Raw genomic sequence first — 24518 nt, 5'->3', positions numbered from 1 at the left:
CAATGTCGGTACAATCATTATAGATAAAGAGGCTCGACCCGCCTTTGAATGTGTTTATCAGTGCTCTTCATTCTTATCGTTAAAAATAACCAAACTTCTCTACCTCATGCTGGTGACATTGGCAAGGGTCCCTGTCTGCATTTGGAAGTGCCTGGGCCTTTTTTGTGATTGCAGCACATTTATTATTATTATTATTATTGTTATTATTGTTATTATTGTTATTATTGTTATTATTGTTATTATTGTTATTATTATTAACATTATTATTAACATTATTATTATTATTAATAATAATAATAATAATAATAATTTCTAAACCACCCTCCTGAGACTGAGATTTAGTACATCGATTCCAGACGTTCCTTGAGAAGAGCCATTTGGCCATGCATGGGCAGACAATTCCATGTCTCATACAAGATAGATAGAGCAGGGGAAGTCAAACTGTGGCCCTCCAGATGTCCATGGACTACATTTCCCAGGAGCTCCTGCCAGCGAATGCTGGCAGGGGCTCCTGGGAATTGTAGTCCATGGACATCTGGAGGGCTGCAGTTTGACTACCTCTGGCTCAGAGATCTGAGCAATATGGTCCTCTGGGATTCTGCCCTCCTCTAAATAAGTTTGTTTTATTCTTAGCTGGACAAAAGCTGTCACAAGCTGGGGTTACAGGAGTCACAAAGCTCCTCAGCATGCTGTGCTTGAGAAGAATCCTGCTAGGGAACACCAAGGCAATAGGTAATTGAATGAGTTCAGAGGAGAGGTGTGTGTGTGTGTATACACACACATACCCCTAGTGAGCGTGTTTTCAGCAAAGTTCTAATATGGCCACTTCTGAACACTTGTTGAAAGAGAAATGGTTTATGGGCTTCACTACCTTTTGAAGCTGAATAGCTCATTTTTATTCTTCCCCTCCCCACTTCATCATCCTTGAAGAACTAGCACAGTGTAGAACTTAAAACTTTTATGGCCCAGATATAATGTTGCTTAAGTTTTATGTTTGCTTATATACTCATCATTTTTAGCCAGCAATAAATTGCTATGCCTGGCTTACCATGAGCCATTTTTTTTTAAAACTGTCTCTTTGTTCCCAGCAGAGGTGGAATTCTCAATTAGTAATACCATAATTCAACATTTAGATGGGACAAGCACTGAAGATATAATGTGTTGGTTAGGATGGACCACATCTTACGCAAGCTATTTCAATATTCATTATGTGGAAGAGTGAAGCCAAAATAAGCAAAAGTATGTGAGAAATATCAAAGCTGCAAGAAGAAACAGCAAGAAGTCAATAGGTTTGATCAGTTATGCTGTGGTAGATTTCCCAGTGCTTGAGTTAGTCTCTTGCCATGTTAAGTGTTCCCTCGATATATTTATTTTCTTCCAAGGGTGGTTTTAGGTCACTCAAAGCACAAGTATTGGGAAAGGTTGGTGGTAAGTAACTCCACAGACTTTAAATTAGAGCCAGGGTTTAAATCCAGAACCTCTTTTCAATGCCATGGCTTTGACTCAGAATCTGCGAAGTGAAAGATGAATGCATCTACATGGATTGCACATGCTAAGGAAATGCAGGTCCAAGTTGAATCTCTCCCAGATACCATCAGCATAGTTCTAGAATTTAATACTGGAATGGACATTAGTGTGGGGGTCTAGGGATAAGCTGATTCTCCCAGCTCCATATTATTATTATTATTATTATTATTATTGAATTTATTTCCCGCCACTCCCTTGCGGCTCGTGGCGGGTTACAACAGTATAAACCCCATAAAATACATTAAAACCAATTAACATGTCAATATTAATGACTACCTGGCAAGAGCGGCTAATCAACTACCCATTCCCCCTTAGCAAGTGGAGAGGGGATACTGATGGTACTCATGTCTAATCCCAATCCTCAGGTCCCGGGGGGGCGTAGGTGTTAAGCCTGGTCTCAACCGTAAACCTGGCGGAAGAGCTCCGTCTTGCAGGCCCTGCGGAATGATGGAAGGTCCCGCAGGGCCCGCAGTTCTCCCGGGAGCTCATTCCACCAGGCAGGGGCCAGGACCGAGAAGGCCCTGGCCCTGGTCGAGGCCAGGCATGCTTCCTTAGGGCCGGGGACGACCAATAGATTTTCTCCCGCAGAACGTAAAGCTCTACGGGGGGCATAGGGCGATAAGCGGTCCCTCAGGTATGTGGGTCCCAACTCGCGTAGAGCCTTGAAGGTTAAAACCAAAACCTTGAACCGGATCCGGGCAGCAATTGGCAACCAGTGCAGCTGCCTCAGCACTGGCTGGATATGGGCCCTCCAAGGTGTACCAGTGAGGACCCTGGCAGCTGCGTTCTGCACTAGCTGAAGTTTCCGGATCAAGGACAAGGGAAGGCCCGCGTAGAGCGAGTTACAGAAATCTATTCTGGAGGTGACCGTTGCATGGATCACCATGGCCAGGTGTTCGGGGGACAGGTAGGGCGCTAGTAGTCGGGCCTGGCGAAGTTGGAAGAATGCCTGGCCTGCTACTCTTTTGATCTGTGCCTCCAAAGTTAGGGAGGCATCAATGATCACGCCCAAATTCCTGGCCTGGGACGCGATGGTAAGATGCGCCCCTCCCAGGGTGGGCAAGCGCGCTTCCTGATACTGCCCCCTGCGTCCCAGCCACAGGACCTCCGTCTTGGAGGGGTTGAGTTTCAGACGACTCTGCTCGAACCATTCTGTCACCGCTTCCAAACATCTGGCAAATGGTTCCGGGGGAGAGTCCGGGCGGCCGTCCATGAGGAGATAGAGCTGGGTGTCATCAGCGTACTGGTGGCAACCCAGTCCAAAACTCCGCACCAGCTGGGCCAGAGGGCGCATAAAGACGTTAAATAATGTGGGGGAGAGGACCGCGCCCTGTGGGACTCCACATGGAAGTCTGTAGGAGCGCGAGAACTCATCCCCCACTGCTACCCTCTGGGTCCGGTCCTGGAGAAAGGAGCGTATCCAGCGTAAAGCTGTGCCCCGTATCCCCGTTTCGGCGAGGCGGTGGACCAACAATTCGTGGTCCACGGTGTCAAAAGCGGCCGACAGGTCCAGAAGAACCAGCACTGCCGACCCGCCTCTATCCAGCTGGCGACGGAGATCATCCAGCAGGGCGACCAGCACCGTCTCCACCCCGTGGCCAGGTCGGAAGCCAGACTGATATGGATCGAGTGCCGAAGTTTCTTCCAAGAATGCCAGGAGCTGGTCTGCCGCGGCCCTTTCGACCACCTTGCCCAGGAACGCTAAGTGCGATACTGGGCGGTAGCTGTCTGGGTCTCGCGGGTCCAGCATAGATCTTTTCAGGAGAGGGCGGATATAGATCATAAATCATTCTTGTTTACTCTTGGGGTTTGGTGCCAGCAATCTTCTATTAAATGTTGTGAACATTGAGAAATCCTCAAGAAGCAAAGAGAAAATGCTCCTTTCTATGGAAGCTTTAAAGTGATGCAAGTCCAAATTTTCCTTAGAAACACGGAAATCGCTTTTAGTTTTTTTTTGAGGATCCAGAGACGAATTCTGTGCCACCTAGTAAGTAGCTAAGAGTGTTGAATTCTCAATGAAAAGGTATGCAAATATTGTGTATACTGCTTTGTGACCACAAATGGAAGAAAATGACTAATGGAGTAGGTGGCAGGAGACCAGCCTTTGCTGGACGTGGCAGAACACAGCTGTTTTCTCAAAAAAATTGTTTTTAAAGTGCCACATCCTTGGACCAATGCTGAATGCACAAAAGTTCACAAAACATCTGGCAACAAAAAGCCTTTTATGTCTTCGGCAGCTCATTCTTTAGTGCCACCATTTGGGCACTCATGGACCTTGGCAGGCAAAAAGCCACCACCTCTGCTGTAGTTGCTTCCTTGGTGGTGGGGCCAGGAACTGAGTGGGTTGGGAGTGGTGGGACACTGCTCCAGCACTGGAGCAGTGCCTCCAGCACTGCTGCTGATCATGTGACACATTCGGTGGCAGACCTGGGGCTGCTAGCACCACCCAAGGCTGTCACTTGCTGCAGCTTCTCTGGACCCATCCAGGAGCCCACCCTGAGGCTCTTTTAGCATCCTCATCCCAGCACCTTAGGTAATAACAGAGGGCTAATAACCTAAGGGCTGGCCCTGCCCTAGACACAAATGACTAAAAAGGCAAGTGGAACTGGGTGAGGATGTGTCTGAAATTGTGTTGCTCTGAAATCTGCCCTAAACCATAAATCCACAGCAGGAAGAGTATTACTTCCTTGTTGTACCTTTGGCATTTTTAAAAGATCGACAACAGCAGAAGCAATACCATTACAGCCTTTGCATTTCACTTTGGGAAACAGCAATTACCATAGCATCACACATGGTGTTGACACATTGTGGTTTATGGAGACAAAATCAAAGATGCTTAGTACATTGAACCACACCTTCAGCTGCTACATGTACCACTGGGGTGGTTTATCCTGGCTTTAAATGCAAGCCTTTGGGGTGAGATGAATAGTTTCCTTTTAGGATTTTTCTGTGCCTTTCATCATGCATAGACTCTGATGTTAGCATTGTGCATTTTACAAAATGTAGGAAAATGGCACGATAATAAAGGGGCTTTATTGTTGTATGAAGAGCCTCTTGTGGTGCAGAGTGGTAAGGCAGCAGTCATGAAGTCTGAAAGCTCTGCCCATGAGGCTGGGAGTTCGATCCCAGCAGCCGGCTCAAGGTTGACTCAGCCTTCCATCCTTCCGAGGTCGGTAAAATGAGTACCCAGCTTGCTGGGGGGTAAACGGTAATGACTGAGTCTGCCATGAAAACGTTAGAGGGCTTCACCCCAAGGGTCAGACATGACTCGGTGCTTGCACAGGGGACACCTTTACCTTTTTATTGTTGTATGGGATTGGATCCAGACCAAAGTTTTCCATCAGCATAATAAAACGTCCGTGTTTCATCTTCCCATTGCAGCCCAACTCCACAAAATGATGGTCTGCGGGATCAGGGAAATTGGTAGAGATTGCCAGTTTAGGGCCAAACAAGGTTTTACAGCATCCACAGGTCCGACCCATGGACACTGAAGCCATTCTAGAGATTTATTCAGCCATTCCTAAATGCCACAAGGCTGGATCCTGATCAAGCCCATGGTGCATTTCCCCTCTCCATGCACCTTTTCACATGCTGAAAGAGTCCCACCCCCAGCAGTTTCAGGACTTGAAAAGGTGCGAGGAGAAATACGACCATCGAATCCTGCTTTGGGTTCATGGCACTTTTACATGGCCAAATACACTTTTTAAATGGTGTCAGAATCCACTAAATGTCTAGTTTGGCCTTCAGCCTGTATCCAGTCCATAAACTGTAACTATGAAACGTCAGCAAAAGATGCCTTTCATGGCCAGTTTCATAAATCATTCATATTCTGGGGCTATAGTGTATCGATATGGAGAGTGAAATAGTAGCTCATTCATGCAGATTCAGATCTAATAGCGTTTTCTCTCAGCAAGAAGCTGCCTTAGAGAAGAAGAACTGGGGGGGGGGGGGTTGTACCCCAGTTTTTCCTACCTGAAGAAGTCTCAGAGTGGCTTACAATCCCCTTCCTCTTCTCACAACAGACACCATGTGAAGTAGGTAAGGCTGAGAGAGCGCTGAGAGAACTTCACATGACTGGCCCAAGCTGGCTGCTTGTGAAAGAGTGGGGAATCAAATCGGGTTCTCTGGTTTACAGGCTGCCACTCTTAACTACTATACCAGCCTGGTTCGCTGTAGGAATATAACAGACCTGGGAACTTTATTACAGATATGGATGTTGGTTCTCTGATATTATATGGTTGTACAGCCAGGACGATTCTGCGCTGTGTCCTCCTAGCTTGAACTGCCTGCAGTTTCTTCTTCCAGTGGTAGGCGCAGTAGTATAGGGCAGGGGTAGTCAACCTGTGGTCCTCCAGATGTTCATGGACTACAATTCCCATGAGCCCCTGCCAGCAAATGCTGGGAGGGGCTCATGGGAATTGTAGTCCATGAACATCTGGAGGACCACAGGTTGACTACCCCTGGTATAGGGAACAGGGTCTCAACTGGCTGGTGTTGACACTTCATAATACATGAAGTTTCTAGAAAGTAATTTGAATGCATCAGCAATCAAAATCCTAGACACGTGAAACTGAGATAACACTTGTGCTTCCTTTGTGTCATATTGGATGCACATGTAAATGTGGGAGGGTCATTCTGAAACTGAACGTGTGCGTTGTTTTTCGATTAAAAATGCACAAAACACAGTTCATGTGTGAAAAGAACCCAACTGTGCATCTGTGCTATAAACGGCAAAGTATATTTTGTCGGAATGGAGGCAGGAGTGGGGGGAATAGAAAGGTGGCAAGAATAGTGGTAGAAGTGAGGGGAGAAAGTAGCCTTGGAGAACAAGGGGGGCAATGTGATGTGACTGGACCCTTTGGAGGAGGAAAAATGATGATGGTAGGGACTATAAAGCATCCCGGACACACAAAGCAGTGGTGTGAATATTGTTGGAGAAGAGAGAAACAGAAATCAGGCAATAGGGTTCCTAGCCATATGACAACTATAATATGTAGCTCTCAGGGACTTTGGCCACTACTGAATGTCCATCTGATACTGGTCAGGAGTTTGTAAAACCTTAATTTTATTAGACCAACAACAAAATGGTTCATTCATCATTGACAGGTTTAATACTTGTGCAGTAAAAAAAAAAAACCCAAATTAGTCAATTGTTATTATGAAGCAACGAAATTATTTTTATTAAAAGTATAATCAGCTATCACTTTCAGCAGCGTGGCGATGGTTTCTACAAAAGATAATTCATTGGATAGATAACTATTACCTTTGTCTTTTGTTCTGAACACCAGAGCCAGCCTGAAATGACGGCTTCAAAAGGCAATAAAGCAGCAAAAGGGAAGGAAAGCGGCCATTGAAACAAAAATCCGGCTTTCAAGAGCAGTCGTGCTAAGCAGGCATCCCGCCAATTCAGCTGGCTGATGCCTGCCGTTAAAGCCGGGTGCCATTAGCAGATGTCTGCTGGGCTGCTAGATCAGCCACTGTGTTGCAAGGCAAGCATACAAATAGCCCACACTCCGCGGTTTCTGCCAATGACTCCGTAATGAAGGACCTACAGGGTGGCATCTTTCTTGATGAACATTTGGCGGTATTTAACTGCAGCGACAGCCCTGCGCTGGGACTTGCTAAACAGCGATGACCTAAAGTTTCTGATTGCTTTTAAATTGACTGGGAATTGATACCTCCCTGAATACAAGATCCTTGTTTTGCCACGCTCAGTGTTGCCTGCTCTGACAGGAAGTCTCCATAGACACAGGAGGAGGTCTTTCACATCACCTACACAGACTGGTGGGAGATGCTGAGAACTGAACCTGGAATCTTCTATGTACAAAGGAGATGCCCTACCATGAGCGATGCCCCTCCCCTTCAATTCTCAGAGCAGCAAGAGGGACATGTATTGCATCCTCACTGTGGCTGTGTGTTCCCACTGAACATTAGTGCAGAAACTGTTTTCAAGCTATCGCCTACACACATAGTTGCCTCATACCCACTAGACCCCGGGTGTATTTAGTGTATTTTTTTCATACTCTCTTACGTCCTCAAACCAAAAAAGATCTTGAGGTTCTTTACATGAAGATGCCAGGGGTTGAGCCTAAGACCTTCTACCTGTTTGCCACCCTTGACCCTCCCTGAACACACGAGATACAACATCCTCTGTTTTCCAGGTAAACATACACATAAGAGAGCCAGTTGGGTGTAGCGATTATGAGTGGTAGCCTCTAATCTGGAGAACCAGGTTTGATTCCCCGCTCCTCCTCCACAGGTAGCCAGCTGGATGACCTTGAGCCTGTCACAGTTCTTCAAGAGCTCTCTCAGCCTCACCTGTCTCACAGGCTGTCTGACATTGGAAGAGGAAGGGAAGGCGATTGTAAGCCGCTTTAAGTCTCCTTTGGGTAGTAAAAAGCAAGCTACAAAAACCCTGCTCTTCTTTTTATTTTTCTCTGATTTCTGCACAACTTTTTTTTTTTAGTGGGGGGGGGGGCTGGACCTGGAACCTATAAAACTGTTTCCCTTGTGCTGCTCCCCAGTGGAGGCTTTTCTCTGCTGCAGCACTCACTCCTTCAGCAACTAGCCCTTCCAGGAATGTCAAGACTCCCTGAACAATACTGACTTTGCATACCCAAAGGCACTAGCAGCAAAGGAAGGGAGCTCTGCAGTGGAGGAAAGGCTGGGAGAAGCACAAAGGGGACAATGCCATAGGATCTGAGCATGGTTTATCACCAGCCCAAATAACACAGAAGAAATCTATACCAAGAAAAAGCAGAGTTCTAATATGTGGTCTTTCTAGATAATTTGTAAATGTGTTTTTTAATTCTGCCCCTGGGTAACTGGGTTCATAGAAACTTTTGATCCTGCGTGCAAATTTCAGGCTTCCGCCCCATCATTTAACGGAAGTGAAAGAAAGAAGCCTGTTTGGAGCAAGGCATCTTACTTGGCTGTTCGCCCCTGCGCTGTCCCAGAATGAAGACACGTTTATTCTAGGAGCTTTGATCTAATGTGACAGAATTCCCACTCCCAATTAAAACAAAATTACTGCACACTCCGCTGCATGTTTCTTTACCACTCCAAACAGAGCCCACTCCATTCATTTCTGAATTATGAAAGCAGGAAACAAATGATGTGGTGGGATTAAAATTAACCATTTAATTAAGAGTATTTATGAACCACTGAAGGCAGAGATCTTGTTTTGGAAATATAACTCACATCAGGAAATATGCTAAATTAGTTCAATTATTTTTTAAAAAAAATAGGCGGTGATAAGTTGTTGTTCCTTGATGAGAGAATGTTGGTATGAATTTGATTCCATATTCTGCTTTTGACGCACACCCTTTGATACCTTGTCTGTCTTATTAGGGGACAAATTCTTAGACAAGGACTGGTGTCCAGTAGTTTCAGAGTAATCACTGAAATAATTATCTCTACATAAATGTGGTTAGAAGTGAGAGGTATAGATCCTCGAGTTACACCCAGATGTTAACAAGCTACAACAGCAGGGTTCCATCTAGATTCAATTTGGCTTCCTCTCCTTGGCAGGTACGTAATGCCTGGGTAGGGCTTAATGCCTCCGGTGTGAGCGAAAGGGCTCTTATTCCCTGGATTACAGTCTGAGACCTGCATTAGGCTGGCTCATCAAAGAGCACGAGCCCATGATCTCCCCCCCCCCCGCCTTTCATTATATTGTGCTTTAGTATTTTTGCCAACTGCGTTGGGTTCCTTTGAGGAGAAAAGGAGCATAGCAGTGCCGGAAATAACAAACAACCCATAATTTATGAAAGTACCCAAATACTGCTATAGTGGTCCCATTAAATCAAGCTGTACAAGATCACTGCTGTTGCTCAACCCCCGCAAAGTAGCAAGTTGTTCTTCAGGAGTGACCAGCCCTGCTGTGACAAGCTTGTGCTCAGCCCTTTGTGGGCGGTGTGGTTGTGTACACTTAGACTGAGCCATGCTGAGCAATTGCCATGGAGCTGGTTTCAGATGCCAATAAGACTGTTTATGCACTGGAGGTTTCATGCCAGGCTGTAGGCTGAAGTTTTAGTCGTGGCAGGTTGCCCCACCTCTTCCTGCATCCACATGGGGGAGCATTTGCCCTGGTGCCCCTCATCCACCCCTGATTTGTGCTCTGGCACGGGAGCTGTGGCAGTGAAGTTCTCAGTGCGTAAACAGTCTAAGGGAGCTGTTCTTGCGTTATTGCCTTCCGGATCTGACTTCCCCTAAAATGAGTTGTGAAGCTTATTTACTAGCATGAATGATTCTAGAGATTCATTCAGCTAAGAGATTCCCTAGAACAGGCTTTCTCAACCAGGGTTTCATGAAACTGTAGGAAGGAAGAGAACAGACACACTGGATCCTGTTTTCCAGTCAACATTTATGTGCCTGGCCTGCACAGTGCTGCCCTAATCACTGGACCCCATGTTTCCACTGGGGTCTTAGGAACAGGAGGCTGTTCTGCTATTGAAATAATAATGAGTCATTAGTTACTTTTACCAGGAGTTTTAAATTGGCTTCCATGGTTTGTTTTGGTTTGTTTCTTGGCATGTGTGCAGTCTTACATTCCTACTCGGAATTTTGGGATCAGGAGGGCATGGCACATTGCCTGGCAACGATGTGATGCTTCTTCCCTTGCACGTACACTGTGTGTCACTACGATGGCTTGTCCCACGCTTTACATTTACCTACGTGGATTCCCTTACGGGAGAGAGGGAGGAAACTGCCACAGCTCTAGTGGCTTTACGATTACGTTCACAGATACTTCAAGACATTTTTTAGCAATTGAGACAGTTTCATTGATACAAGGGGCAAAATAATCAGACACTGAGAATGTGATGTCGGTGGCCCCTGGCATCTGCTGTCTAGTATGATTAATGGCGGGGACACAGATGCCAAGCAAGCACATAAATTCCACATTCATCTCGGTTCAGGTTGCAAATGGCCCAATCATTTTGAGGCACTGGAGGGCGATTGCCAGCAGACTAGGCTGGGCTGATCTTGGTAGACCAGTGGGCCGATTTGAATATCTGACAGCTCCATGGGAGGGAGGCATCGTCCCACTCAGGTGTCTCCCTATTTTCTATCAGGTTGCCTCTGTAGCTGCCTTTGATTGCATTCTTCTGCTGCCTTTGCAGTAGTGAACAAAAGACCAAAAGAATATGAGCTCTGGAGGCACAGTTACACCTGTGTTCCTTTGTCTGAGAGGATCTTTTATTGTTCAGTGGTTATTTTATGTTGCAGAAAATATGTAGGAGCTTCAGAAGTAGTGTCCAAGGGTGCATCAAGAAGAAAATTGAAGCATTTATAAGTCCCATTGGTTTGTATCACAGCACCTTGTATCTTTGATTTGTAATGGAATCAGTGAGGCTAAAGTGTTTAACTTGGGACTGAGCTGTGTCCAAAAACTACACATAAAGAGAGTTGTGTTAATATTGAACTGTTATTGTAAATTCACAGCATCCTTAAGGGTTTAAGAACTAAATATTAACTTATAAAAATTATGTGGAACATACTGTAGGAGACAAAACTATATCACTAGCCTGTCCCAGTAAACCTTAATGGAGAATGTAACCAAGAAAGTACCACCATACTTGGACAGCTTACCTATCACCTGAATAAAATCAATTATAGAATCACAGAATCATAGATTTGGCAGGGGCCATACAGGCCAGCTAGTCCAACCCCCTGCTCAAATGCAGGATTAATCTAAAGCATCCAGGATAAGTATCTGTCCAACTGCTGCTTGAATTAATTGGTCCGAGTTTATTTTAGGACTTTTGAAGTCATTGAGGCTGTGTGCTCTGAGGGTATGGAGTCCTCTCAGTTTGCATAGAAGTGACCTTTCACATTACTATTCTAAACAGGATGTGATTCATCATTTGCCCAATTTCTAACAAAATGATACAGGAATGGGGGTTTCACTCAGCAGATTTCATTCCATTCATGAGCCATCTCTGAAGCGTTATGGTCATTTTAAACAGTGCCGATTCAAGTGGGGAGCCATGTTGGTCTGAAGCAGCAGAACAAATTGAGAGTCCAGTCGCACTTTTAAGACCAACCAAATTTTATTCAAGGTATGAGTTTTTGTGTGCATGACATTGTATCTCAGGGATTGTGTATGCACATGAAAGCTCATACCTTGAATAAAACTCCTATTAGTTTTCCTATTAGAATCTGAATAACATGTTTTGCAGAGAAAGAAAGCCAACCTTATTGTCCTTGAGCAGTTTGACCTTTAAATGGGGCCACATGCTTCCCCACCTCCTGGGCGCTGTCTGGAAATCTTGGAGAACTTTTGAAGGCAAATAGGAGGCATATAATGGATCATGAAACCTTAAGGATCCAACCATTTACTAATATCCACCTTAATATAAAAGACCTGGCTTATGGTCACCTGTCATAAGAATCTCATAAAACGTATGCCTGAGACCCGTATATTTTATGCATATATGATAAATGCAACTTGATAAGTGCCTTTAAGTTTCTTCCTTCCAGCTAATGGTGATAATATTTCATTCTTAGAGAGTGGAAGTAGATTACATGTTAAAAACCACTGAGCTAGAGGTGTTATCCACTGTAAGAAGCTACTTATCTTTTTCATATTTTGGCTATTTTTTGTATTACAAAAGGAAATCTTTTGTGGTGTTGTAGTCACTCTTTTGTATGTTCACATATGTAGCGTGTTTATGACCACAACTGAAGAGTTGGATAACTTCTTGATTGACAAATGAGAACTAATGTTGTTTTTCTTCCATTCCCAGTAGGTCCAGAAAAGAAACATTGCTCTACAAAGGATCTATAATGGACAAAGAAAGCAATGGCTTCTTACTAATTATTCTACTAATTGTAAGTAAAAAGGACAAACTAGCCATCAAAAGTACTGCTGTGTTCACCATAAGACCTAACAGAATGGTTGAGATGTGTGTTCATGTACTGTTGATTAGCTATATTCTTATACTACATCAAGGGATTGGTGCTCCTATATACATGCATTTGTCTCTTAATAAAATTTATATCCCACCTTTCTGTACTTTCAAGGGCCACCAAGGTGGCTAACAATTTAAAAGATAAAATATATTATATTTATATTATATTATATTTATAAAAAGGAGCCTCTTGTGGCGCAGAGTGGTAAGGCAGCTGTCTGAAAGCTTTGCCCATGAGGCTGGGAGTTCGATCCCAGCAGCCGGCTCAAGGTTGACTCAGCCTTCCATCCTTCTGAGGTTGGTAAAATGAGTACCCAGCTTGCTGGGGGGTAAACGGTAATGACTGGGGAAGGCACTGGCAAACCACCCCGTATTGAGTCTGCCATGAAAACGCTGGAGGGCGTCACCCCAAGGGTCAGACATGACTCGGTGCTTGCACAGGGGATACCTTTACCTTTACCTATATTTATAAAGCCATTAAAATAAACCCACTTCCAAACAAAAATTGATAGAATAGCTAGTAATAGCTGGTAATAACTAGTAGCTAAAAAAACAGAGATCAAATACATCACAACCTTAAAATTGTTTAGGAAGCAGGGATCATTAAGGGGAAACTAAATGAACCGAAAAAGTTATCACCCACTGGTGGAAGATGGCAACATAAGGGGGCAGACAAATCTCCCTGAGGAGAGAATTCTTGGGCTTTGGTGCCAAGTCTGAGTAGACCCTCTTCTGGGTTGCCACCCACCTCATATCAGAAGTTGGTGGCACCTAGAGCAGGGTTGTAACAGTCATACAGGTTCATAAGTGATTAGGTGGGCCTGCAGGCATGTTGGCCCCAAACCATAAAGGCCTTTGAAGGTCAAGATCAGCACTTGGATTTTTCCCAGAAACAAATTGGGAGGCAGTGTAGATGAGCTAAGAGTGGAGTGATGTAGCCCCACTCCAGTCAACACTTTTCAAGGCAGCCTCATGAAGAACATATTGCACTAATCTAATCTAGATGTAACCAGCTTCTAAAACTGTAGACCTTTTTAGACATAATTGAACAGACAAGCAGCCCGTCAATTGCACCTACTGGGACTGCAGGTTACCTATAGCCCCCCCCCCCCCAGATATACACCGCAGCCGTTTCATCCAAAATAGGCACCACATGTATTTTCTGCTTCAATACATCAAACTTTGATTTTCCAGGTTCATGTTGATGTGTATTGAACCTGAAAATATCCATGTTACCTATTTCAGACAAAATGGCAACCATATGTATCAGGATATTTGCCAGCTGTGTGTGCTTCTGGACCTCACAGTCGGATACCGTTAGATTTAACATCTCAAAAGGTATTATGAAATGTAGAAGGCAAGCATCTTTGGATTTGTTACCTTTGGTTTGAACTTTTGTTATTGTGGACACTGTGAAAAATCGTCAACAAAGCCTCGATTAACCCAGCATCAGCTTGATAATATTTGAATTCCGTGAAGATGGATTAAATAATGAAGGGGGTGATATAAGATTAGCCAGCATTTGAAAGGTTAGAAGTTTTAGAATCTCATGTGTGCTGGTTTGCTTTGGTAAGACTATAAAGCACATTTTGAGGTTTTTCAGTTCCCTGTTGCTGAAGCTCACTGATGCTATTTAAAATGGAATAATGGTCTTTAAAAAAAAAACAGAATTGCATTGGGGGAGGGGAGAGAATTGTAAGCATAGTTGACAATGACTGATGACAGAGCTGGGTTACACATTGTAGATGTCTCTGGAATGGGTATATTTCTGGGTAGTTTTCCAGAACCTTCAAGCACTAGTCATTAGCAGTACTCATTGCATGAACGCTGACATCATATTGTGGATTTGCCTCACTTTTTTGTCATCTGGAGTCTTGGCTGCAGAAACGGTAAATTCTCCAATTCTTTGGTTGCTGCTCAGTCCTGGATTATTGGAAAGTGTCTAATTCCAAGTCCAAATTAAGAGAAAATTGCTTCTAATTAGACTACATTTTAAAAACTTTTAGGTATGAAACAGGTCATCAGTCAAAGACATCTACTCTTGTATTCTGTGTTCATGTACTTCTTATAGCAGTTGCGTAATGCGTGATGGCTTGGTGGTCGTATGTATGATGTCGTTTGCTTGTACTTTTAGGAGTGACATCATATATACGGCTGCTAAACTGCCACATGGGACATCTGTTAATCAGTTTTCTTCCGAAGGATTATTTCTGGCCCCTTTTTACCACAGGACAACTTGATTCCAAGGCTCTGGATTACTCATTTGTCTTTAATAAAAAAATACTTTATTTTCTTTGCATAAGGTTTTCTACTTTCCTATATCTGGTAAATGCAACCTGGTCCATCTTTATAAAATATTGCCCTGGGTAATGGTTGTTTTGAGAATGTATTGTGAAAGTGAATGTAACACGTCATGTTGACCAGGTTCCTAAAGAACAGTGCAAATAGGTCCAAGCCATTGGAGCAGCTTTGGGCTGGTAGTTCTCAAATAGCACCTCCCCTGACTTATGGCACGCTGAAATGAGGGGGAAAGCAGTTTGCAATGTGGCATGTGTGTGGGGGGGGGGAGGGAATTTGTCACAAGGGATATTTCAGTGCCAGAAACCATCATAGCCTTGCTCTTAGGTGCACCTAAAGAGTGATCGGAGCTATCCAGCTGGGGATCCCAACCTATTTTTTAAAGATCAAGACCTCCAGTTTCCCGTTGCTTATGGAAAACTGAATACAGGAAGTGTTAAGTGTTACATTTTGAGCAAGCTCATCTTTTCCATAGCCCAAGCAAATGCAGGAACCATTAACAAAATGGATGAAATCTGGGATATATTTGCTTGCCTATGTTTCGGTGGACTTTATTTCACAAAGGAATTAGATGTAAGGCTTGAACAGCAAATCAATGAGTATGATTTTGTTTCACTGCTGAACCCCATGAAATTATTCAGATGGTCGAAGAGTGTTCTCGAGCTGACTGAAAAGGATAAGAAATAAAAGCATAAGATAGGAACTCCAGGTGGGGGTAGAGGTTGTTATTTAACTCGGCAGATGTTCATGTTTTCTTTTTGAACCACATCTGTTTAAATCATCCCCTATTTTTGTAAAACTGCAGAGGCAAGTTGAATGTTTTTAAGTAGATAATCTTACTTCCAGGCCCCCTCATGAAAGGCTAAATGCACAATTTAGCCAAGGCAAATGTAGCAAAAGTTTTAATACTGGCAACAGAGTCACCTGCTTATGTTCTCAGGGTAAAGTGAAATTGTGATGAGGGCCGAGAGCCAAAAAGTAAACATTAAAATGAACAAATATTTCAAAGTTTGCCTTTAAAGCACATTTGAGATTTCACCTTTGATCCCCTGCCATTGGGGAAGCACATCAATTTTATGAGCATTTAAAACTAAAAATTCAAAGGAGAAGCAGATCCACGGGTCCATAGCTTTGCATGTGTAGATCTGCTTTGGGACGTTTGGTACAAGCAAGTCAACAGCAGTGAATGACTGTGCTGCCAAGTGGAGATGTGCTGCAGAGCTCATATTGCTGGACTCAAGGTGGGGCCTGAAACTTCTCCGGGAATTACAGGCTACAGAAATCAGCTGTCCTGATTTCTATGCAAAACTCTTGTATGGGCACAAAATCCTCCTAGGGTTACAATTGCAATCTTTAAGGCAGGGCCTAGGGGTTCTCCCAGAATAGCAGCTACTCTCCAGACATAGCTCGCCTGGAGGAAATGGTAGCCTCAGAGTGTGATCTCTGTGGCATCACATCCTCGCAGAGCTCCCTATCCTCCCCAGATTCCACTTTGCCTAAACACCACTCCCAAATATCTAGGAATTTGCCAAGCAACCCTACGCCCTGCTCCTTGCAATAGAAACAGCAGCACAGCTCCTAGGTAATAGCACAATGTTTCATAATGAATACCAGTGAACAATGTAAAAATCCAGCATAAACAGCAGGGGAGAATAGTGGTTAAACTATTGGACTAGGATTTGAGAGACCCAGGCTCAAATTGCCGCTCTGTCATGGAAGCCTGCTAGATGGCCTTGGGCCAGTCCCACACTCCTCACCTTATTGACAACGAGTTGTTAGAGAGAGAAATAGAGAAGTAAATGGATGCATAAGTAAGATAACAAACTATCTCAGACTATGCTGTCTGCTTGCTGGTCTTGCGGAATTAGAGTTTCCAAAGAGTAGATTTCCTGGCTTCCACTCCAGAACTTTTTCGCATGCGCATGCCACAAGCTGGAGCACAGCCAGAGAAGCAAACCTTCATATTGTCTGACAGCCTAGTTTAATTATGTTGTTAATAGTTCACCTTTCTCACAGACGCTCAAGACGAATTACATAACATAAGCACGATCAATAGGATTTCTAATGAAATAAAGAGACTAGGACTGTTGGGAAAACAAGGCATAAATATTAAACACAAATGCAGTGGGAGCAAGAGGAAAAATGTACAGCAACAAATAAAACATATTAGTAACTAGGGACAAAGCCCGTTGCATTCAGGAATACAACAGGCGCTAGATTGGGGGGTGGGGGGTGGAAGAACTTTGTAGATGGCCTCTCCCTCCCCCCAGGACCTGGAAAGGCTGCAGGCTGGAGGCCACAGGCAGGGAACTCGCCAGCAGGGGCAGCTCTCACGTAGCAGGGATCTGCAGCCTCTGAGCCTCGGAGGGAAGTGTAAGGAGGTGGGAGTGGTCAGGGGTGGGGAATGAAAGGCGATTGGCTGGACAGACAGGCAAGCCGGTTGGAGGAGGAAGAGGAGGCATTCGGGTGGGACAGCCGCCCTGAGTGGGTGTTAAGCACTGAGTGGCACTTGAGCCATGAGACCAGCTCCTCCTCCTAGGCCTTACCAGAAATATTAAGCGGAACAGATATTGTCCACAGTCCTATCAAAAACAGCTTCCTAGATCACCCTGTTACAGTGCAGCTGTATTCCTTTATAAAAATGCCCTCTTGAAAAGAGTTTATGGAAAACAAGATGTGGAGGAGCTTTCCTGACCTTTTCTGCGGAAACTCAGGGGGATTTGACACTCCAATTATGCTGCTGCCTGAACTCTTAATTAATGCAGTCCTCACTTAGTGGACCACATCCAATCCACTGGGGCTGCTAACCGCCCCCCAGGGAGGCTTCCTCTTCTGCACTTTTGCTCTATCCCCAGCGAGTGCTCCTGCGTAGTCTCAGCATGGTTGGGCACAGCAGGTGTACTGTGGAGGTGAGGACCAAAGAGATGTCAAATCCTGCTCCTGAGGGCTTGCCTGCTCTGTCGTTTAAATGAGTCACAGTGCCCTGGAAATAGCACTTCTGCGGTACGACACACGTTGTACAGCTATATTACAAGAACAGAAACAAAAACTTCAGTTCCCACAATAGGTTGCCAATGTCACAAAGTCTTCGAGTTGTAATCCCTGCTGAGTGAACCACTTATGTACACTGTCATGTGGAGTTCCTTTCTGGCACCGTTCCCTCACCGCCGCCATATGGAAACTGACAATTTAGCTAGCACAATCATTGTTGCTGAGGGAATACCTAAAGATGACAATAAAACTAGACAGTGATCTAGCAAATCCTTTTTTCCACTGACTGGCACAGTCACGGTGGGGTTTTCTTTCCTTTTTTTTTTCTTCTGAGCTGCAGTTCAACAGGAAAAAAGAAATCTGTTCACAGATGTGCTCACAGCATGAGGCTGTGGCTAGAAATCCACACAGGGAACGGCTGATCAGCTTCCCTCCATCCATAAAGATCCACCCCAGAGTTCCCACACAGGCTGTACTTAAATGAATGGATATTGAAACCATGGCTCCTTACAGATTGATTCAAATGGGTTGGTCTGGAGTAGCACAATAAAATCAGAGTCCAGTAGCACCTTGCACTCGAAATCTCACGCCTTGAATAAATCTTTGTTGGTCTTAAAGGTGCTACTGGACTCTCCTTATGGATTGTTACCTTACAGGTCACCCGCAGGAGCATCTAGCCAAGAGATGCTCTTGTGGGTAATCAAAGTCAGCAATTCTTGGCAATGTCTCATTCCATCTTGTGTTTTGTCTGCTCTAAAGGGAGCTGTTGTGAAGGGATTGGTCCATACATTTTGCCAGCAGAAACACAAAGACACACACAGAACCCCAATTACATTTCCATAGCAACGTTGCACACGTGTGTGGATCAAAAGGTCTTTGAAGTAAGAATGATGGGCACCTGCAACTGAGTCTTATTCTGTTCTCCTGCGTTTTCTCAGGCATTAACAAGTTTCCCTCTTTGCACAGAGAATGGCTTCAAGTCTTTCTTCTGCTGTCAATGATACCGACCCCCTGCCAGAGCCTATAGCAACCGAAAACGCAGCAATCCGCCAGAAGATAGTCGATTCCCAGTTCAAATGCTATGAGAGGATGAACAAAGAGCCACCTTACGCGAAAACAGGTAAAAGGAGAACAGAAGACTTTGAAATATCTTTCGGATTCATCAAGGTTGCCGGAAGAACTGACAGTGTAAAGGCAGAAATCACAAGGGGAGTTCTGCACTGAAGTTTTGCAGCTCCTTTCCTTACAGCAGTCTTGCAAGCACACAAAAAAAGTACAGATCTTGAAACTAGCTGGATACATTTGCAGTAGTTACAGCCTTCTAGACTCACAGAGTTCAAGAAGTTTAGGAGGGTGTGATTGTCTAAGATTGCACAGTTAGTGAGGCCAACAATCTTCTTAAAATGCCATTATGGGCTTGCCTGCTAATAAACGATCCCGAATTTTCCCCAGGCCTTTGGCCATTGCACCCTCTTCTTTGCCTACTGCATTGGAAGGATTTTTTTTTTAATTGCACCATACAGGTATTTTAGGGTTCATTACCGGATTACAGCTTAGTGCAGTGCTGCAGTTTGTAAGCCAATAGGCTTCTTTGAATGGTTTCTAATTCCTGCTCTGATGTATTTTTTATGCTACTGGTTTTGTGTGGCTTTCATTGTTTAACAGCATACTATGAGAGATAAGTGTTTTAAACAGACAAAAACTGCGGAAAGGGAGTCATTGGAAGGGGGGGGACCCAAAGTGCTGCAGAGATTGGGATATAGCGATGATTCCACAGGGGGCAATGGGCGATAGCTAGCCAGGACTTCTTTCTGGAAGGACTTCTCCTTGTCTTTCTGCAGAAAAGCTACTCTTGGGCTTTTCTTTTAGAACAAACCCTCTCTCAGCTAAAAAGGCAGCTAGGTTTAACCTCTTCTCTTCCCTAGCCAGTTTGCTAGCTCCTAAATAAAGCTTTATTGATCAGTTCAGTGCTCCGACTGCTGCTCAGGCACAGCAAGGGTAATGCCCAGCACCCTGTTCGCACATGAAGTTCCTGTTCCAGGCATACATGGCCACAACAACAAAATCTGGAAGAAGGCACTGTACTTCATCCAAGTGGCTTGACTCCTTTCTGACTTCAAATTGCCTAGTGATTGATAGGCCTTGCGAGAGAAATAGAGACAGGCCTATGAAGACTGCCAGTTCTCACGATCCATGGCTCGCCGTACAATGTAAGTTGGGGCACTGTTGAAGGAGGACAAGCTGCATGTGCAACACAGCAAGGTAAATGTCAGGAGCTCCTCTGTCTCCAGTTATCCAGAGCAGTATGAATATTACCACCATCAATGTGTTGGGGGGGGAGGGGGTTGTGATTTGTTTTTTGCATTTAAACTTGAAAACACCAAAAGCACATCATCAAAATACTGTGAATCTGTTTCCAAGAAATCTGCAGGATTTCTTTTCATACCTTGGATTAAGAATTGGAGTGATATTCTCAAAAAGGATGGTGCTGGGAGGAAGTATACCCCCTCCTGAGTTTCAAACGACATGTGATTATTTTTCAGAAGCTCCTGTATAAAAGGTTATTATGAGGGACAGAGGAGGGACTACATACAAGAGCTCTTTAAAACAGTGGTCCCCAACCTGCGGGCCGCGGCCCGGCGCCGGGCCGCAAAGGCCATGGCACCGGGCCGCGGCTCCCTCTCCCCGCCCGCCCCCCCCCCCCACGCAGTAAAAAACTTCCCAGGCCGCAAGCTTGCGGCCCGGGAAGCTTCTTACTGCGAGAGGGCGGGGAGAGGGAATCAGGGCCGGGCCGCGCCCGCGCGGCCCGCGGGCGCGGCCCGATCCACGGGTGCGGCCCGCGGGCGCGGCCGGGCGCGGCCCGATCCGCGGGTGCGGCCGGGCGCGGCTCGCGGGCGCGGCCCGATTCGCGGGTGCGGCCCGCGGGCGCGGCCGGGTGCGGCCCGCGGGCGCGGCCGGGCGCGGCTCGTGGGCGTGGCCCGCGCGGTCCCTGCGGGCGCGGCCCAATGCCCTGCCGGTCCCCAGCCTAATAAAGGTTGGGGACCACTGCTTTAAAACACTGTATTTCAGTAGTATACTGTCAGACATAGAACAGGGGCTTTCAGTCCTCCAGTGCTTCCATAATTGCACTGAAGGTCCTATCAAAACCTGAAATGGTCCCAGTGTCATAAGGGAGATCTTGTTTGATACCCATCAGCAATTTCATGGAAATTTAAAGATTAACCATCTTCGTTCCAGCATAAATTTTCAGGAACTACAGGCCACTTCATCGGGTACTCTAGTTCATGAAAGATTATGCTAGGATAAAAATATCTATTTAAGGTATCGGAAGACCCCTAAATGTTCCTCTGTAAACAGACTACCCTGAGTACCCTTAGCATTCTTAGCATTCTAAAGGCCTTTTTCCTAGTGTGAGTTTTAATGGAGAATGAATTCTTTGTATCTGAAAGTCATTGTTTAGCTCCGTACATCATCTGTGTTCAGTTTCAAGGGCTGGTTCTTACCTCTAAGGCTTTGGGCTTGGCTTGGGGTCAGGACACTTGAAGGACTGCCTCTTCCTGTACTCCCCAGCTAGACACTTAAGATTCTCTTCCCGTAGCCAGGAGACACACTGACATCCTAAACTATGACCCATGAGGGCTCTAAATTTTACAAATTTTAAATTAGTAAATTACCATTTGTTGTTATTAATACTGTAGGGCCTCTTAAACACGACATAGATTAATGGATTGGTCCAGTTTACTTCCCCTAGGAAAAATTATGTTGTGTTGGAAAATGCAATGTTTTGTGTGTGAGAGAGAGAGTGTGTGTGTGTGTTTTCATTTTGCTGAATGGCCAAATGTTTTAGAATTAAAAACAAAAACCTGCATGCCCCTAAACGGCTGACTTTCGGAGATGCGGTCTGGCTCTCCTTGCTTATCTCTGTCATTGATTGCATGAAGTGGTTCTTTCAGCTTGTACACATGCAGCCAAGTTCTGGAAGAGAACAGTCAGAAAGAAAAATGATTTTGCCTGAGGAGAGTGTAATTGGAAACCAGACAGAAATGCTGCCATGATTTGTTAATAATTGGACCAAGTATTTTACCTCATCCATCTTTATAAAGGAGGGGGAAATATATACATTGTGCTTGGATCGCAAGTGAAACAAAATGGACTTGGGTCGCTTGCCAGTTTCCATTTTTAGCCAAGCCAGTCTTCTCACTTGTCAACACCCAGCACTAAGTTTCCATAGTCATTGTCATCTTTTAAACTCTTCCTGGGTCTGTAAATCTGATTCCTTTGCTTCTTTGAGAAACGTTAAACAGAGCGATCGGTTCTTTTGATTGGTTAGTTCCTTGGCTGGCAGAAGCCCTCATTTGCATCAGTGGCCAAATGCCCACAGACATAATATATATACTGGGTTTTTTTTTTGGGGGGGGGGTTAGCAGAGTGAAATCTTGTCCTTTCTGTATCATGTACTCTCACGATTAAAGAGCTGGGATTTAGGTATTTTTGTGGGAGAGCCAGTTTGGTGTAGTGGTTAGGAGTGTGGACTTCTAATTTGGCATGCTGGGTTCGATTCTGCACTCCCCCACATGCAGCCAGCTGGGTGACCTTGGGCTTGCCACAGCACTGGTAAAACTGTTCTGACCGAGCAGTGATATCAGGGCTCTCTCAGCCTCACCCACCCCACAGGGTGTCTGTTGTGGGGAGAGGAAAGGGGAGACGACTGTAAGCCACTTTGAGCCTCCTTTGGGTAGAGAAAAGCGGAATATAAGAACCAACTCTTCTTTTTCCTCTTCCTCTTCCTCTTCCTCTTCTTCTTCTTCTTCTTCTTCATCACCTGGGTATGGAATTGGTGTCACTGTGGGTGTGCAGGTAGTTGTGAGTTTACTCCATTGGACTAGAATGACTCTGAATTACCTTGGACCAGTCACAGTCTCTCAGAGTTCTCTTAGCTTAACGTGTCCACTGAGGCAAGAGGAAGGATAGGCGATTGTAAGCTACTTTGAGACTCCTGCAGCTAGTAAAAAGTAGGGTACAAAAAAACAGCTCTTCTTCTTCCTTCAAAGAATAATCTTTTGAAGATTATTTTAGAAAGTGAAATGAAAGCTGCACTCAAAGCAATTGGGAGAAACAAATCACCAGGAGGAGATGGGATATCAGTAGCCACAGATATTGAATCCATCAAAAAGCAAGACTCTGCCAAATATTTACTATATATGGGTGTGACAGGTGGACAATGAAGAAAGCGGAGAGGAAGAAAGTTGATTCATTTTAAATGTGACATTGGAGTAGAGTTGTGAATACCATGGGCCACCAGAAAGACAAGACAAATGGGTTCTATATCAAATCCAGCCTGAATATTCCCTAGAATCTACAGTAACAAAATTGAAGCTATTATACTTTCATATTATGAGATGACAAGACTCAATGGAAAAGACAGTAATGCTAGCAAAAGTTGAAGGCACCAGGAACAAGACCCAATATGAGACTGATTGACCCAGTCAAGGAAGCCATAGCCGTTAGTCTACAATACCTGAGCAAGACGCACATCTTGAATTCACTGTGTCAAAATGTGTGGCTACTCTTTTCTCTCACGTATGTGGCATGAAAGCCATGGAGTCTAAAGCTTTTTATATCTAGAAGTACAAGTCCATACCGGAGACATACAACATCTAATGTCTGATCCTCAGGGGTAGTACACCTGCCAAGTGTTTCACCCCATACTACTGGTGAGCTAGGTGTGCCCCCAACAATAATTTACAGATATGCAAATTAATTACCTCCACTTGTTCCTTGGCAAGTCTGTTCTACCCAGTCCTTGGCTCCATGCAGACTACTCATTCCAAGAGCCTTCCATGAACCACAACTGAGAACCTCCTGTCTCCATTCTCAAGAGCAGGATTATGACCTTTGTGAGAATTTAGTCCAAATTTAAGTCCCTAGTTTTTCATTTGTGCCTAGTATTTAATGTAATTTCCAATTTTAAAATAGTAGAAGTGTTAATAATTTCTGCAAATGCATTATTTTGTCAGGTAAATAAACCAGAAGGGTCTTTTTAAATAGAAAAAATATGGTATCCCCTTAAAAAAAACACAGTAAAGTCTTGTTCTTTTTGAATTTTCTAGGTCTGTTCTGCAACCGCACATGGGATGGATGGCTCTGTTGGGATGACACACCTGCTGGAGAGGACGCTGAGCAAAATTGCCCTGATTATTTCCCAGACTTTGATCCAACTGGTAGAGTACTTCTTGTTTTTTTCCTCCCTAAATAGTCAGCAAATGTATTTTAGAGTTTGGAAATGAAGGCACAAATCACATATTTAGAAATAAAAGTTTTGCTATTACTTTTCAAGGGACTTAAATCAATCTCCTTTATTTATAGCAATTCTAAATTGCCTCTCCGCCAACTAGACCCCCAAGAGGAATGCTTCTCTTAATAGCCTGTTGTCGCTCGACTTTATCCATGTGCTCCCCGAAGCCAAAGTAATGAAAATGGCGGCATTTCTTAATGTCTGCCTTCTTTTATAATCATTCCATTTTTAGATATAGCAGCTGTTAAAGCTGGTTCCATCCTGTGAAATGAATCTTGTTATTCCCAGGGTCTTCCTCTTGTATTTCATGCACGGAGACAACATTACCAAGTTCCTGGAAGAACAGTAGTGCAAAAAAAAAATCCACAAAAATCCAAGAACATTTTATTACAGCACAGAGGCCTTCTGCCCCTTACTGTTTCATGCATTATTCATCAAAGTACACATATTATCCCCCAAGTTGACAGATTGCAACCTTCAAAACGATCATTGAA

At 44.5% G+C, this 24518-nt stretch overlaps 1 protein-coding gene across 5 annotated transcripts in view; it reads left to right on the top strand.

The window, feature by feature from the left end:
* Positions 1-24518, top strand: part of CALCR (calcitonin receptor) — a 130715-nt gene that overhangs the window by 60076 nt on the left and 46121 nt on the right. For 3 of the 5 annotated variants that reach the window (XM_077303584.1, XM_077303586.1, XM_077303589.1), the window contains exons 2-4: positions 12276-12360; positions 18696-18849; positions 23840-23950. In XM_077303584.1, coding sequence (XP_077159699.1) covers positions 12276-12360; positions 18696-18849; positions 23840-23950 — 350 coding nt within the window. The remainder of the gene's footprint in view (positions 1-12275; positions 12361-18695; positions 18850-23839; positions 23951-24518) is intronic. The other 2 variants (XM_077303585.1, XM_077303588.1) reach the window with 1 other exon arrangement.

Source organism: Paroedura picta, chromosome 11, assembly GCF_049243985.1.
Source record: "Paroedura picta isolate Pp20150507F chromosome 11, Ppicta_v3.0, whole genome shotgun sequence".
In the NCBI taxonomy this organism is placed as follows: domain Eukaryota; kingdom Metazoa; phylum Chordata; class Lepidosauria; order Squamata; family Gekkonidae; genus Paroedura; species Paroedura picta.
Note: the sequence above shows the minus strand (reverse complement) of the source record. Positions and strands in the feature narration are given on the sequence as shown.